Genomic DNA, 14,720 nt, shown 5'->3' on the forward strand with positions numbered 1-14,720 from the left:
GATAATGCCACGGTTGCACAATTGATCCCCATATGGGACAGCTGCATATTCCTGCATTGCAGGGGGTTGGACTGGATGACCCTCAGGGTCCCTTCCAACTCTACAGTTCTATGATTCTATTTTTCTGCTCCCAATGCTTAGCGCCCTCAAGGGGATTTTCTCTATTATAGATCTTACTGCTGTCACCCCTTGGTCCTAGAGTCCTTCCCTCCTTCCCAAATATGGGCAAGCACTTCTTAGGTTTCCGGCTTATGTAAGGCAGTGCCAGGGCTCTAGCATAACCCAGAGCCCTTGAGCCATCCTCTCCAAAAGCCAGACAAAATGGAGGCACTCTGTGATCTTTCACAAAATGGTGGCTTTGTGAGTCCGCTATTTACCACCCCCCAAGTGGATCTTCTTAATTTTGTGTCACCTTGGCTGGCATCCTGTGCAGAGGAACAGCTGTCATTGCTGTCAATCCTGCACTGAGCATGGAGGCTTTTTGGGGTCCCTCACTCTGGCAAGTTCCTGGAGCATTCCCAAAGCTCGACAAGTGTTTACTGACAGCCAGGAGAGCTCTGGCAGCATTCCATAGCCCCACCACCACCACCTTCCCAAAGTCAGGTAAGCAGCCCCATACTTTGCTGGGGACTTTATTCATTTTTTCCTCAGATTTTGTCCTCCAGCATCCTGCCCTGACAAAACTAGTGATGTGTAGATGCTTTATCTTGTTGTTCAATGAAGTATTTATGTGATTTTGTGTTCCACCACTAGAGGTGCTTTTAGGATTTGTGGATGACTGAGATAGCGTAGCACTGTGTAAACAAGAGAACAGCAATAATGGACTGGAAACCGTGTTAAGTATCTTGGGAAGAATACCTGTCATGTATTAGATAATAGATGTGGTTCTGCTATGTGAAAAAGGCATGGAGACTGACAGACTGAAATGAGCATCCTACATGAACACAAGCCAGAAATTAAAAGGGCTGCAAGTACAGCTGGGCGATTCTCAAGATCGCGATAAGTCTAAACATCGTGATACATTGATATTGCACAAGGTCTGAAATAAGTACCTTTAACATATTGCTGCAACTGTTATGTCACAGTACAGATAATTTTAGCCTAGCACATTTTCTCTTAAGTTAAAGTTGCCGAAATAGTAGCATAGATATCAAAGATAAGGTGAGAGAATGTTCCTTAATAGACGAGAGAGGAGTACACATCTGTATGTTTTGCAGTAACGTGGGGGGGATTTGGGAGACCATGCATAAGGGTGTCAAGAGGTGGAGAAACAAATAGTAAGCAGAGAAAAAACACACTTCATTGATTTCTCTCACACCCACCCTATACACACACCTGTGCAAAACTGCTATTGCATCAGGTTTAGCTGGCTTTGAAAAGGGGGCAGCTTTCAAAAATGGAATATTTGGTGTCCCCAAGTGTATCTTCTTAATTTTGTGGCAACTCAGCTCTGTTCCATGAGTAAAAAAACTGCCAGGCTCCTGGCTTAGGGAAAGCGGTGCCAATGTTCTGGCAGCATCCCAGAGAACTCACACCGTCCTCCAAAAGCCACACAAAATGGAGGCACTCCGTAATCTTTCATAAAATGGCCGCCTGTCTGAGGCTATTTAGTGCTCCCACGTGGATCTTTGTAATTTTGTGGCACTTCATCTTTTGCAGATAACTTTTAAATTTGCAGAAAGTTGTATAAGTAATTAATACTCTACCTCTCAAAGGTAAAGTGAATGGTGCCTGTGTTACACAGTGTTGGGCAGCAAAGAGGAGGGGGGCAATTTTGGAGGTGAGGTGGAAATCACTTTATGCTCTTGCAAGGGTGTTAGGTCATGTGGGGGAATAAATAAACAAATGGAGAGATGAGGAAACTCAGTCTTCATTTATTTATACTTCTCCCCATACACCTACCTGTGCAGAACTGTGATTGTGACAGGTGTCTTTGGGAAAAGAGCACTTGTGCTGCCCAACCAAAGACAAATAAGATGGGTGGACTTTGCATAGCTCAGTTGGTTAGAGTGTGGTGCTGATAATGCCACGGTTGCACAATTGATCCCCATATGGGACAGCTGCATATTCCTGCATTGCAGGGGGTTGGACTGGATGACCCTCAGGGTCCCTTCCAACTCTACAGTTCTATGATTCTATTTTTCTGCTCCCAATGCTTAGCGCCCTCAAGGGGATTTTCTCTATTATAGATCTTACTGCTGTCACCCCTTGGTCCTAGAGTCCTTCCCTCCTTCCCAAATATGGGCAAGCACTTCTTAGGTTTCCGGCTTATGTAAGCCAGTGCCAGGGCTCTAGCATAACCCAGAGCCCTTGAGCCATCCTCTCCAAAAGCCAGACAAAATGGAGGCACTCTGTGATCTTTCATAACATGGTGGCCTTGCGAGTCTGCTCTTTAGCGCCCCCAAGGGGATCTTCTTAATTTGGCACCCTGTGCAGAGAAAATGCTGGCACCACTCTCAATCCTGCACTGAGCAAGAAGGCTGGCTCTGGAATGAAGGTGTAGGGTTCTTGCAGGGTCCTAGAACCCTTCTCTTCCTCCCAAAGCTGGGCAAGCACTTACTCGGCATTACTTAGGGTCATAAAACTGACAAGATATTTACTTACCTTTCACATATTGCTGCAGCTGTTATTTCATAGCACAGATAATTTTAAAATTTGCACTTTTTCTCTAAAAGTATGGCTGTAGAAGTAAACAGTAGCATAGCTAACAGGTAAGGTGAGATGTTGTTTCCTAAAAGTTTAATTACCATATTTTTCGCCCTATAGGACGCACTTTTCCCCTCCAAAAATGAAGGGGAAATGTGTGTGCGTCCTATGGGGCGAATGCAGGCTTTCGCTGAAGTCTGGAGAGCGAGAGGGGTTGGTGCGCACCGACCCCTCTCGCTCTCCAGGCATCAGGAAGCTCTGCGCAACCCTCGGGAGACCAGCTCCGAGGGTTGCGCAGAGCTGCCTGCAGTCCCCAGCGCAGCGCAGCTCTGCTCGGCCACCGGGAGCCGGCGCAAAGTCCCGCTCCGCTCCAGATGGCCGTGCAGAGCTGCCTGCAGTCCTGGGATCAGCGCAGCTCTGCACGGCCACCGGGAGCTGGGCGCGAAGTCCCGCCCCGCTCCGGATGGCCGCGCAGAGCTGCCTGCAGTCCCCGGCTCAGTGCAGCTCTGCGCAGCCACCAGGAGCCAGGCGCGAAGTCCCGCCCCGCTCCGGATGGCCGCGCAGAGCTGCCTGCAGTCCTGGGATCAGCGCAGCTCTGCGCGGCCACCCGGAGCCGGGCGCGAAGTCCCGCCCCCTTCCGGTGGCCGCGCAGAGCTGCCTGCAGTCCCGGGATCAGCGCAGCTCTGCGCGACTGTCAGAGCTGCCCTAGGTCCCAGCTCACAAAGGACCAACGCCACTCTGTTGTTATATACAAAAGTCTTTATTGAAGTTCATTTTCGTTTTCACAACCGCAGCGTGCAGCTCTACGTCTGAAACTCTAGACCGCTGAAGCTCCGTCTGAGTCTCCTCCCCCCGACACCAGTTTAAGACCCTAGCCTTGCTCCACCTCTTCCTCCGCTCTTTCCTCCTCTTGGTCCGCCTGTCCGCTGGGGTCTCGCCCTTCCTAGACTCTTCTGACGCTGAGTCCCCTGATTCTTCTCCCTCCCTCCGGCGGGCTTTGGGACCTGGTTCCCAATCCGGGCTTTCTGCTGTCCCGCGCGCCTGTACATTTGAACTTGGCGCGCGCGCCCAGACCCCAACCTTCCTTCTGACCATTACACTGCTCTTGTCACTGCTTCCCCCTTCGGAGAGGCTAGCTGGACTTGACCTCTCCGTTCCCCCACTCTCCGATGGAGGCGTGGTCAGTCTCGACTCATCTTCTCTCCCTGCTGGAGGAGACGCTGGGTCTGACACCTGGGACCTTTCCCCCCCCACTACGCTCTGGTGGGGAAGCTGGTCCTGATCTCCAGCTGCTGCTTTGGGAGTCCCCGCTGGCCCCCCTTGCCCTAACCCTCGGCGCCTCCTTCTGGGAATCTTCTGATTCACTGGAGAGGCTCGTGGAATCTCTCGGGTCACTGCTATATCCCCCTACGCTGCCCTCCGATTCTTCCCCTTTGCTCTCCATTTCCTCTCTCCCCTGTGCCTCTGTTCCTGAGGCCCTGACAGCGACCATCAGGAAGGGGGCGCAAAGTCCCGCCCAGCTCCGGATGGCCGCGCAGAGCTGCCTGCAGTCCTGGGATCAGCGCACTTCTCCCCATAGCCAGCCCCACAAGCTCGGGGGACAGCGAGGAGGCAGAGCGCGCCTTCCCGCTGTTCCCTGACCTGGTTCTTCCAGCCCCGCACCTGGGGGGTGAATAAATTTTTTTTCTTTATTTCCCCCCCAAAAAACTAGGTGCGTCCTATGGGCCGGAGCATCCTATGGGGCGCAAAATACGTACATAATCAAGGGGGGAAGCAAATTTTGTGAAGTGAGGGAGACACAGAAACACACACACACAGAGAGAGAGAGAGAGAGAGAGAGAGAGAGAGAGAAGGGGACCAGTGAGGAAGGAGGCTTAAACAACAGGCCAAGTTTTAGTTTTATTTTATTTAACTCAAAAGTTTTAACCCCAGTTCATTTTTCTCCCGGACTAGCAGCGGCTTCCAAGGAAGCCCAGCTGAGGGCAGCAGTCGTTCAAAAGGCAGGGCTGGGCAGCCACATGGCAGCTTTTGTGAGGCTAGACATAATGGGCTTCCTGCATCGGAGGCCTCCCTCAACCACCTTAAAAACAAGAAGCTTATGGCCTCAATATTACTGAGGAAAGTTTCTGGGTAGGCTCCTTTCTTCAGCGCCTGTTCTCGTGGATTGCTCCCATCTGCAAGAGGCAGGAGAGAGCTGAGGTGCCAGAGCAACAGGGGCAACAGGAATCAGGAGAAAAGCAATGACTTGCTTCAGTTTTCCCCACATCATGATTTTTACACAGCATGATTTTTACACAAAGACATCATGAATTGCAATATATTGCCACGTCACCTGTTATGAAACCGTTAGCATGATGTGGATTTTAAACTGTTTTTGGATGATGAAGCAATTCATCCCCCAGCCCTTTTTTAGATTTATTCAACACATATCCCTTTTCTTAAAACAACACTTTCTGGCTGCAAGAAAGTATTGTATCCTGCTTCAAAACTTTACCCCTTAAAGATACTATTTTTTCATTTTAGTATTTTACAGTGGTGGAGGAAGCCGCTCGGGCACCTGGGGCAGCGCACCCAGGGGCAGGCCAATAGGGGTGGGGTGCACCACGGGGCCTGCAGAGTCTGCCTGCCTCCTCCCACTCAGCTGCCCTACATCATTTGGGCACTGCAGAGCCTGGTCACACCCAAGCCACCATGTCTATCTCATGAGAGATGCGTGGCTCGGGCATGCTGCAGGCCCCGCAATGAGTGCCGCCCAGCATTTTGTCACTGCCTTCAGTGGTGACACCCAGGGCAGACCGCACCCACCGCACTCCCTTCCTCCACCCCTGCTTACAGCTGTTTTGTGTCATTTGAGTGGGAATTTGTGTTTTGCAGCTACTTGCTGTGGGGCCGGTAATGGGAATCAGTCTTGCTGAGCATTTTCTTATCCAATCCAAACCTTTGTAAAGAAGTCCACATAAGTTATTAGCCAAACCTCTCTGCCCTGTGTTAGGCACATCAGCACCCTGAAACCATGAAAAGAACCCAAATATCTTCCAGTTTATGTGTGATTGTTTGGCTGCTATCCTTTAATCACCCCAGCTAAGTGACTTTACGTGCCTGTTCCATACACCATTCTGGGACCTGTTGCCATTTTCTGGGACCTGTTGCTGGGCTATAGCTCCTGTCTTCCCTGCTCCTTGGCTGGGGCTGGTTGTAGTCTCAGTCCAACAATGGCTGGAGGGCCAGAGTTTCCCCATCACTGCTCTAAGATTAGGCAAAAGAGGATGGGAGCTTGATCACAACCTACTGAATTTGTGAGTGTGAAAAATCAAATCAGGATTTTTTCATGTAGTCCTAAAGCATAAGGCATTGTGGCATACTCTTCCTCCTGTCTCCACAATGGCTCTTACAATAGCACTCCTTGTGTGTCTAATATGTAGGAAGCTCAGATTTGTTGCTGCTCTTCCTTACTGTGCTGTTCCACACCTTTAATTCTTCTAGGATGGGCAAAAAGTTTGCGTCTTGGATGAGCAAAGGTTCGCGTCTCAGCTGCTCCCAAAATACTTCAAACACAACAACTTGTCCAGCTTCGTTCGTCAGCTCAACTTGTGTAAGTACCAGATCTCTGTGTGTTTACTGTTTTCTGTCCATGATTTTCAGTTAGTTCACATTATAAACACAAATGATCCAAAACTGTTCTCTAAATAAAAATCAAATGATTCTCCGTTGTAGTTGAACAAAACTGAAATTGTGGAACAATTAAACATCCCTTCCCAAAAGTTCCTAGTAGGTCTTATTCCAGATTTTTTTTTTTAAGCCTATCATTCCAACAGTTGATATGCCCAATTAACTAGGATATAATTAGTCAATGCACAACTCTTAAGATTCATGTGAGTTGGCCACAAGTGCTGGAGGAAACAGCAGCAATTCTCTCAAATGATGATTATATTGCTTAAAGCTCAGGTGCAGGGAGCAAGGCCTAGTCTGAGGCACCACCACCAGGGGGAAGAAACAAAGAAAGAGGAAAAATAAAACAATGAGTCTCTCAACAGAAGTAGTTTTTTAGGCTTCAAGTAGAATTAGATCAATTACAAGAATTGAAGGCAACAACTGCTTTCTCTGTTGCATGTTTTAGAGTGAAGCATATTCTGATGCACAGTATCCTCTGTGATGCATTGCTGTGAAGAGGGTTTCCTGTGAGGGGAATGTTTTGAAAAGCCCTGCCCTAAAGATAACCATAACTTTAAAATGGAGTGGGGTGGAGAATAGTCCCATATCCCACAACAAATGTTCTTGTATTGAAATACTGATTTCTAGCTAAAATGAAGAGATGATCTCGGGAAAGAGTGCAGGCATTGTTGAGTTGGACACAATAAGAGTTTCCTGGTCTTGAAACAAAGCAGGGGAATGGCAGGAGGTGTCACAATTTGGAACATGGGTGGCATAATTCATGGATGAAGCTTGTCTTTGTCCAGCATCATTAATCGCCTCCTCTTTTGAAATTTAGACTTGTGGCTTAAAAGAAGTGAAGGGGAATAGTGTTTCACCACTCTGTTGTGAAGTTCACTGAGGGCCTCTCAGACATTCTTGGGACAGTCAGGTGTTCTCAGCCCAATCTGCTTTGCAGAGCTGCTACAAGGGAAACATGGGAGGCCGGGTAGGACCACCTCTGTGTGCTGTTCTGAGCTCCTTGGAGGAAGAGGGGAATAGGAGGGCATGGATGAACTAACTAAAAGCACCGCAAGTAATATCAGTTTCTAGAGATGTAGCCGTGCTAGTCTCGCAGAAAAACCCTCAAGAGTCCTGTGGCCCTGGTCAGGTGCATTTGATGAAGTGGGTTGTGGTCCATGAAATCTTGCACCATAATAAAGTTGTTAGTCCTGAAGGTGCCACACAACTCTTTGCTTGATGGTACTAAAACAACAATCAAAACGAGCAAGCCAAGGTGCTGCAGTTCTTGCTGTTAGAGGGCATGATGAGTGGCAGGTGTGGTTCCCTTCGTTGCTTCCCTCTTCCCTTACCTGTTTACCTTCTATAATCATTGGTCAAAAGAAATGACCATGGGCAGGTTTGTTTCAGTTACGTGGCCCTCCTCTCTCTGAAAAGTATGTTTTCAGGTGTCTTATTCTGTGTTGTTATTTATTTCATAAAATTGAAACACTGCTTGATTGTAAAAAAGTGAAGACAAAAACTCAACACAGTTTACAAAAAGGATGCAACAATAAAATTATCAGTAAGAAAAATGAATAATTTAAGACATTCGAAAAGTTAAAACAGCAATAGACTAAAAACAAATTAAAACACACATCAGCTTTTTCTAAACGTAAGGACAGGCTTGTCTAAACAAAAATGTTTTTAGCAGGTGCCAAAAAGATTACAGGGAAAGTGCTTGCCTGATGTCAATAGGCAGGGAGTTCCAAAGTATAGGTGCTACCGCAAGAAAAAGATCAAGTTCTTGCAGATGTGGAACAGGTGTTATATGACACCTGTAAAAGTACCAGTTCCGCAGATTGAAGCCATTGAGTAGGCTTATGTGGGGGCAAGGCAATCTTGCAGGTAAATTGGTTCCAAGCTGTTAAGGGCTTTGTATACCAATAGCAACACCTTGAACATGGATTGGTATATTGTTATATTCTTACTAAGGAAGGTGAACAGATCTAGAATCATATCGCCTCTTGGGAGGAGAAACTAAAGAGCATTCATCTCCTTTAATGCCTTCACAGATGGCTTCAAGAAGGTAACGTCAATGAGAAGTGAAACAATGGTCACTTTCAACAACTCTACCATGCAGTATCAACACCCACAGTTCATAAAAGGGAAACCTGAACTGCTGGCGAGCATCAAACGGAAGGTATTGTGTCCCCCGTCCGTCCGTCCCCCGTTCACAACCTGGTGAAGACCTTAGCTCATAAATGCAACCACAGTGATGTTGGTGCCACACACAGGATTCCTGCTTGTGCATGTGTGTGTGTGTGTGTGTGTGTGTGTGGCAGCATTGCCAATAAGCCTCCATAGCAGAGCTTACAGATGCCTCATTATTGCCGCAATACATGACTGATTCCCCATCACCTTCAGATTATTTGGGTATATAGGCTTGACCAGCCTTTCTCAACCTGGTACCGTCCAGACATCTTGGACTCCAGCTCCCATCAGCCCCAGCCAGTATGGCCAATGGTCAAGCATGATGGGAGTTGTTATCCTTCAAGGTGTGAAGGGGCCAGGCTGAGGAAGCCTGAACTTTACTGCGACTGGCTGTTACAGCCATATATAACAGTCATTTTTGTATGCTGCCTTCTGAGATTATTAAGAAATTGCAGTATTTTATTTGAAAAATATATTGGTTATATAGGCTGAAATATACAGATACCAAGTAATGTTCAAGGCTTCCAACTGTTTTCACTCATCTGTGCAATAGTCTTGCAAGGATGGCTCTTGTTGTTTGAATAGTCAGAGGTCAATAACTTTTGGCTGGCCTTAGCAGCCTAGTTCTCTTGCTGCTTCTGGACTGGTGTGGGGGCAAGTTCTTCACTGTGCCATCATTCTGCATCTCTGAGGGGGCTCCTCTGACCTATTGGGGCAATGCTCTCGTCCCCAGGAGTGAACAGGGCTCTCACTGTTCCTCTAATATTTTCTGAGGGTCAGTGCAAAGTTGATGAAACCCTCCACTTTCTTTCCAAGCTTGATTTCAGATCATTCTAGTGGGTGTGTCTCAGAGTGACTCAGGACAGGGCCTTCTCTGTAGTGGTGCCTCAATTGTGGAATTCCTTCCCCTGCAGGTGCAAAAGGCCACTATGCTGGTTCAAGAGGAGGGGAGGATGACCTTGCGTGTGAACCCAAGGTTCATCTGTGGGGTGGGGAGCTGTGGTTTTCCTTTTGTGTGAGTCAGGCCTGTGCGAGGGAAATATCAGTGGCCTCTCAAGTGTTCCCTAAACATTTTTTCCAAACTGCACAAACCCACTTAAAGGGCTCACTTTTGAATGATGCTTGAATGAACTGGCAGTTTTCTTACTGAGGCACTCAGAGGCCATTTGTTTCCAAAATTATAGAACTGCAGTTGTGCTGCTGCTGCCAGCTGAGGTGGTATATGCACCAGATTTGGGATTTCTCCTGTGATAGATAGAGGTGAGGCTGGATGGCTTCCAAAGCGAGGGCTCTGCAAAAGCCAGTCCCTTAACTGCATTTGTTCCCTGCTTAAACAATAACTTGTTTCTAAAAACAGTACCTGCAATCTGATTCTGTCACAGGTGTATACATACAAGGAGCCCGCAGCAAGCTCAAAAAAAGACCAGCAGGCAATGCTCGCCGAATTCCGGGCCATGAGAGAACAGCAGGATGGCATAAGCATCAAGCTGGATACCGTGACCAGGTGTTAACATTTCTTCTGCTGAGTTTGTACTGTCTTGTAATGAGAGCCACTCTGCTCATTTTAGGTTTTGCAACATCTTCAACTTATCTGCATTTGCAAAGCTATAGGTAGGGTGGGGGCTGCATAGCAGGATTTGGCACCACGGTGAAGTGTGATGCTGAGTGCAAAAATAAGCAGAATCTGGGTAATTTACACACACTTTTCAGTGCCTTTTTCAGCATTATGGCTAAGTAGCTTGTAGGTACCATGAAGCTTCTATCTGTGCTATGTTTTGAGCTTCACTTGTGTGCTATGTTATCTGTTTGCAGAGCTCAACTTAGGGCAGAGACCGAAATGTCCTGTTTAATTTCTGGGTAATTCAGCAGCATTAGTACTTTCACACTTGGCTGTTTCTCGCTTGCATTTAGGCAGTTCTGAAGTGGCCGTTAGAAAGAGCCATTCTGTACCACTGGCATCTGTCTGTCTTGAGAGACAATGGGGTGAAGGGGTGAAGTCAAACTGCTGGAGAACCTATAGCTCATTTCTAATAAGGGCATGCGAGGAATCCTGCTGGATCAGGCCTAAGACCCATCTTGTTCAGCGTCATGTTCTCACAGTGGCCATCCAAATGCCTCTGAGAGACTCAGAATTGTGAGCAACTGATATTCAGAGGCCTGCTATTTCCGGTACTGGAAGCACACGGTTATCATGATAACATTATTTGTTCATGGCTGATATACCAAATAAACTTATCCGCCATTAATTTGCCTAAGCCCATTTTAAACCAGTCACATTTGGTGATGATCACTACATCTTGTGCTTAGCAGATTTCATAGTTTACACACTGTGTGAATAAATAATAGCTTTTTTCTGTCTTGAAGGAAAGTGCCTTATATTGAACCATACACTTTCCCTCAGCTCTGTCTACACTGGCGTAGCCAACATGGTGCCCCCTAGATGCCCTATGCAATGTAGGCCCAAGCTATCTGAAAAGCCTTATTCCCTCATATAAACCTGCCCCGAACTCTAGATTTAGAGAGGCTGCTTCTAGGCTTTGAAGCTCTCTCCCCAAAGAAGTTAGACTGGCTCCCATGTTGTCCTTCCAGTGGCGGGGGAAAACGGTTTTATTCTGACATTCTTTGAGGAGCTGTTCTTTTAAGGAAGTGTTTTTAACAGTGCTGTTGTGTTTTTATTATCTAAAAGATAATCATTAAAAGGTAACTGAGATCTTATAGAATTGAAACAATATAAAAACAAGTCTATTAAGAGTTACTTTTTAATGATTATCTTTTCTGTTTTTAGATTTTTTTGTATTTTATCTGTGTCAGTGTGTCAGTCCCAGTTAGCAAAAGAATGTGAGATACAAATAAATGAAATAATAATTAATAATGGATATTTTTGACTACAGTTCCCAGCAGCCCCAGCAAGCATGGTCTAGTATTAAGGGATGATAGGAGTTGTGATCCAAGCATCTGGAGGGGGCACCAACTTCTGCTTTAGAAGGGTACAGTACATATGCACGTCTAACCTTTGCGATTTCAACTTTATGCTGTTGAAGACCAGCTGGTTGAAATCAAACAAATTTATTGCACATAAGGTGGAGAGCTTAAAAGCTTTTATTGCATAGGGTCTTTTTCTGGCATGGAAAGAGCTTTTAATCTCCCTGTCTTGCTTACCTGGCTCTCATGAAATCTTGGATGGCCTCATGAGATCTCACAGTCCAGTAAGCAGAGAGCTTAAAAGCTCTCTACCTTCCTTTGGTGTGCTGGCTCCAGAAGATTGCTCATGCATGGGCATTTCAAGTATATGTGTTTTTGCATATACACACTATCCCTGGAATGCAGCCCCTGCAGAAGATGCAATTGTATTGTACCTTCCAACTCAAGGACTGGTTGAACAGCAAGGGAGGTGTATGTGAAATTCCCCAGAACCAACCCAGCAGGCCTGGCATGATGAGGAACAAGAGCTGGTTAACTCAAGGGTCGTCAGGATTGGCGGTCCAAGTACATAATCACTGTTTTTCTGACACATCAAGCTGAGGTTTTCCACTGAGTGCAGCACTGAAAAGCAGCTGTGTCTACTATGCTTGTATGAAGTGGGTACATTGCCTTCCCACTTCTCATTTCTGGTTCTATATCTAAAAAAGCAGCATGAAATGTCCCCTGACGTTGTGCCATCATAAGGCAGGTATGTGACCATCTTCCCCTCTCCCTTAGTTCTTCTTACCTCCCTCTGTGCCTGTTGTTTCAGGGACACCACCTCAGTCCTTGCGGGAATGGGCTCTCTGCAACAGAAGGAGGATCAGCAGCAGAACGTCTTATCTCAGGTACCAGAAAAAGACTTTGCTTTTCTCCTGATGTTCCAGAGCAGCCTGTGCCAACTAACTGTCCTCCTGATGTGTTTTGGACTATGGCTTCCATCAGTCCTGGTCAAATGGAAGTGGCATCTGGAGGGCAACACCCCTGTTTGCAAAGGCTGCACTATGGCATACCAGAAGTAGATGAGTAAAGTACACAGAGATAGATGGTAATCTTTATGTCCTGTTAAGGCTGGGTAATTTAGCATAGTGGCTAAAGCTGAGCTGTGAATTTAGAAGTCCCCCCATTCAGAACTCTCCTAAATGCTCTAGGACAGGGGTCTGCAACCCGCGGCTCCGGAGCTGCATGTGGCTCTTTTACACCTTTGCCGCGGCTCCGGGGTGGATACTAGTGAGGGGAGGAGGCGCATTGTGTGCCCCGACACTCCCCACTGTGGCGGGCACTGTACTGGCTGTGACGTCGCATGAGGGCGGTGCATGCGTTAGTCACGCACCGTCCCGACGTCACCTTCCCGCCCGCTGTCAGATCGCGGCTCCAGAGATATATTTGTTTTAAATGTCGCAGTGGTTTTGCGGCTCCCAGTTTTTTTTCCCTTCGGAAACGGGTCCAAGTGGCTCTTTTTGTCTTAAAGGTTGCAGACCCCTGCTCTAGGAGGATTATGCAAACCACTGCCTGCCTTGCCTCACCTCCATAATATGCAGTATGGGGATAATGCTTGTTTGCTTAAAAGTATTTATGTACCATTCAATATTTTCAAAAACCTAAACAGTGTACAAGACACGATCTAAAACCAGTAAATCAGCAATATAAAAACAAATGAAACAGATATTTAGAGGATTCAAACACAGAAATATGCTTCTCTGTTCCATGCAGCTTGCATAAAATCATTAACAAATAAGGCAGTCTCTGCCTGCAGGCTTGTTATATAAAAGATACAACACAAGAAGAAAAGGCAGGCAGACAAGATGGAGGAAGAGGAAAACTAGCACACTTGGGTCACTAGTCCTAAATGTTACTGAGTAATTACTGCAATGACTAGTCTGAATGGAGCTGAGTGGAGATGGTCTTTCTTTGATGCACCCTGACGGAACTGCTTCTGCCAAGTGGTAGTTGAAGGGTGGGAAGAGCCCATGCTGGCTGCTGCATGGCAAATGCTTTTTCAAACTCAGGCCTTCTTCGGTAGCTTGCAAGCCTGAACATGGCAGGTGTGTCTTGATAGCTAACTCTCAGTGGGAACTGTCCCCTGGCTAAAAGGAATACATGGCTTCTAACATTCACTCACTCACTCACTCACTCATTCATTCATTCATTCATTCATTCTCTCTCTACCTCTTTGACTTCAGATCCTCCAGATCATTATGAATTGCATGTCTGAGAAAGGCAGGCAGGATGCCCAAAGGAAAAGGTAATTCTTACTACTTTCTTCTCCTGTTGCCCAAAATGAACCTATAAAATAATTCCCCCTATTTAGTTGGGGGGAAAAGCCAAAGCTTGTATTTGCAGCATGCAGTGCTTTGACCTCTGGAAAACGTCTTAGACAAGACCAGCAGAAAGGGGTTTGCTGAGGCACTAAGACCCCAGGTACCCTCAGTGGTGCTTCTTTGAAATATGGTGCTTTCTGTTCATTTCACACTGTCACCACACTATTTTAAATATTGTGGCTTCATCTCTCTGATTTCTTATATCTGGTTTTGTGAAATATTTGTTGTGGGCGTGTATGGAGATACTTAGTGTTTAAGCTGTTTAGGGATGCTTTAGTTACAGATAGGTAGCCGTGTTGGTCTGCCATAGTCAAAATAAAAAAATTCCTTCCAGTAGCACCTTAAAGACCAACTAAGTTAGTTCTTGGTATGAGCTTTCGTGTGCATGCACACTTCTTCAGATACACAGGGATGCTTTAGATACTGTGGCTTTCTTGCTTACCTGGAAAGGTCACATGAAGCTGCCTCATGCTGAGTCAGACCATAGACCAATATTTCCTATACGTTGACTGGCAGCAGCTCTCTGAGTTGTTCCCCACAAACTCAAGCCCTCCTACCTGAGAATATTTTAACAGGAGATGCTACAGATTGAACCTTGGCCCTCCTTCAAGAAATGTGTGTGCCTCACCACTAAGAAGCTCCTTACCTCATGGTCCATGTTCACCTGTTACATCCTTGTCCTTTTCTCTGTACATCCCCACCTTTTATAGATGCTTGGGGAGCCATAGCTCGCAAGAGCTTGCTATTTTTACTTGGAGTGTTTGTTCCTGGTTCTTCAGCCCAAAAAGCTTCCAGAGTGGCTTACATATAATCAAAACAGGACAGTCCCCACCCAAAGGCTTATGAACTTAAAACAACAACAACAACCCCGACAATGTAGAAGGGAAAAGGGAAGGTGGGGCAGAGAAGAAAACCAAAACTCAAACACCGATTTCTAAACAATTGTTC

At 46.5% G+C, this 14,720-nt stretch overlaps 1 protein-coding gene across 2 annotated transcripts in view; it reads left to right on the forward strand.

Moving 5' to 3' along the window:
• Positions 1-301: 301 nt before the first annotated feature.
• Positions 302-14,720, forward strand: part of LOC310698280 (heat shock factor protein 3-like) — a 37,328-nt gene continuing 22,909 nt past the window's right edge. Inside the window, exons 1-6 of one of the 2 annotated variants that reach the window (XM_083485332.1) lie at positions 302-603; positions 6,130-6,238; positions 8,352-8,479; positions 9,873-9,994; positions 12,224-12,299; positions 13,635-13,696. In XM_083485332.1, the coding sequence (XP_083341458.1) occupies positions 8,375-8,479; positions 9,873-9,994; positions 12,224-12,299; positions 13,635-13,696 (365 nt within the window). In that variant the 5' untranslated portion in view covers positions 302-603; positions 6,130-6,238; positions 8,352-8,374. The remainder of the gene's footprint in view (positions 604-6,129; positions 6,239-8,351; positions 8,480-9,872; positions 9,995-12,223; positions 12,300-13,634; positions 13,697-14,720) is intronic. The other variant, XM_083485333.1, reaches the window with a different exon arrangement.

This window comes from Podarcis liolepis (assembly GCF_965112155.1).
Source record: "Podarcis liolepis genome assembly, chromosome: Z".
NCBI lineage: Eukaryota > Metazoa > Chordata > Lepidosauria > Squamata > Lacertidae > Podarcis > Podarcis liolepis.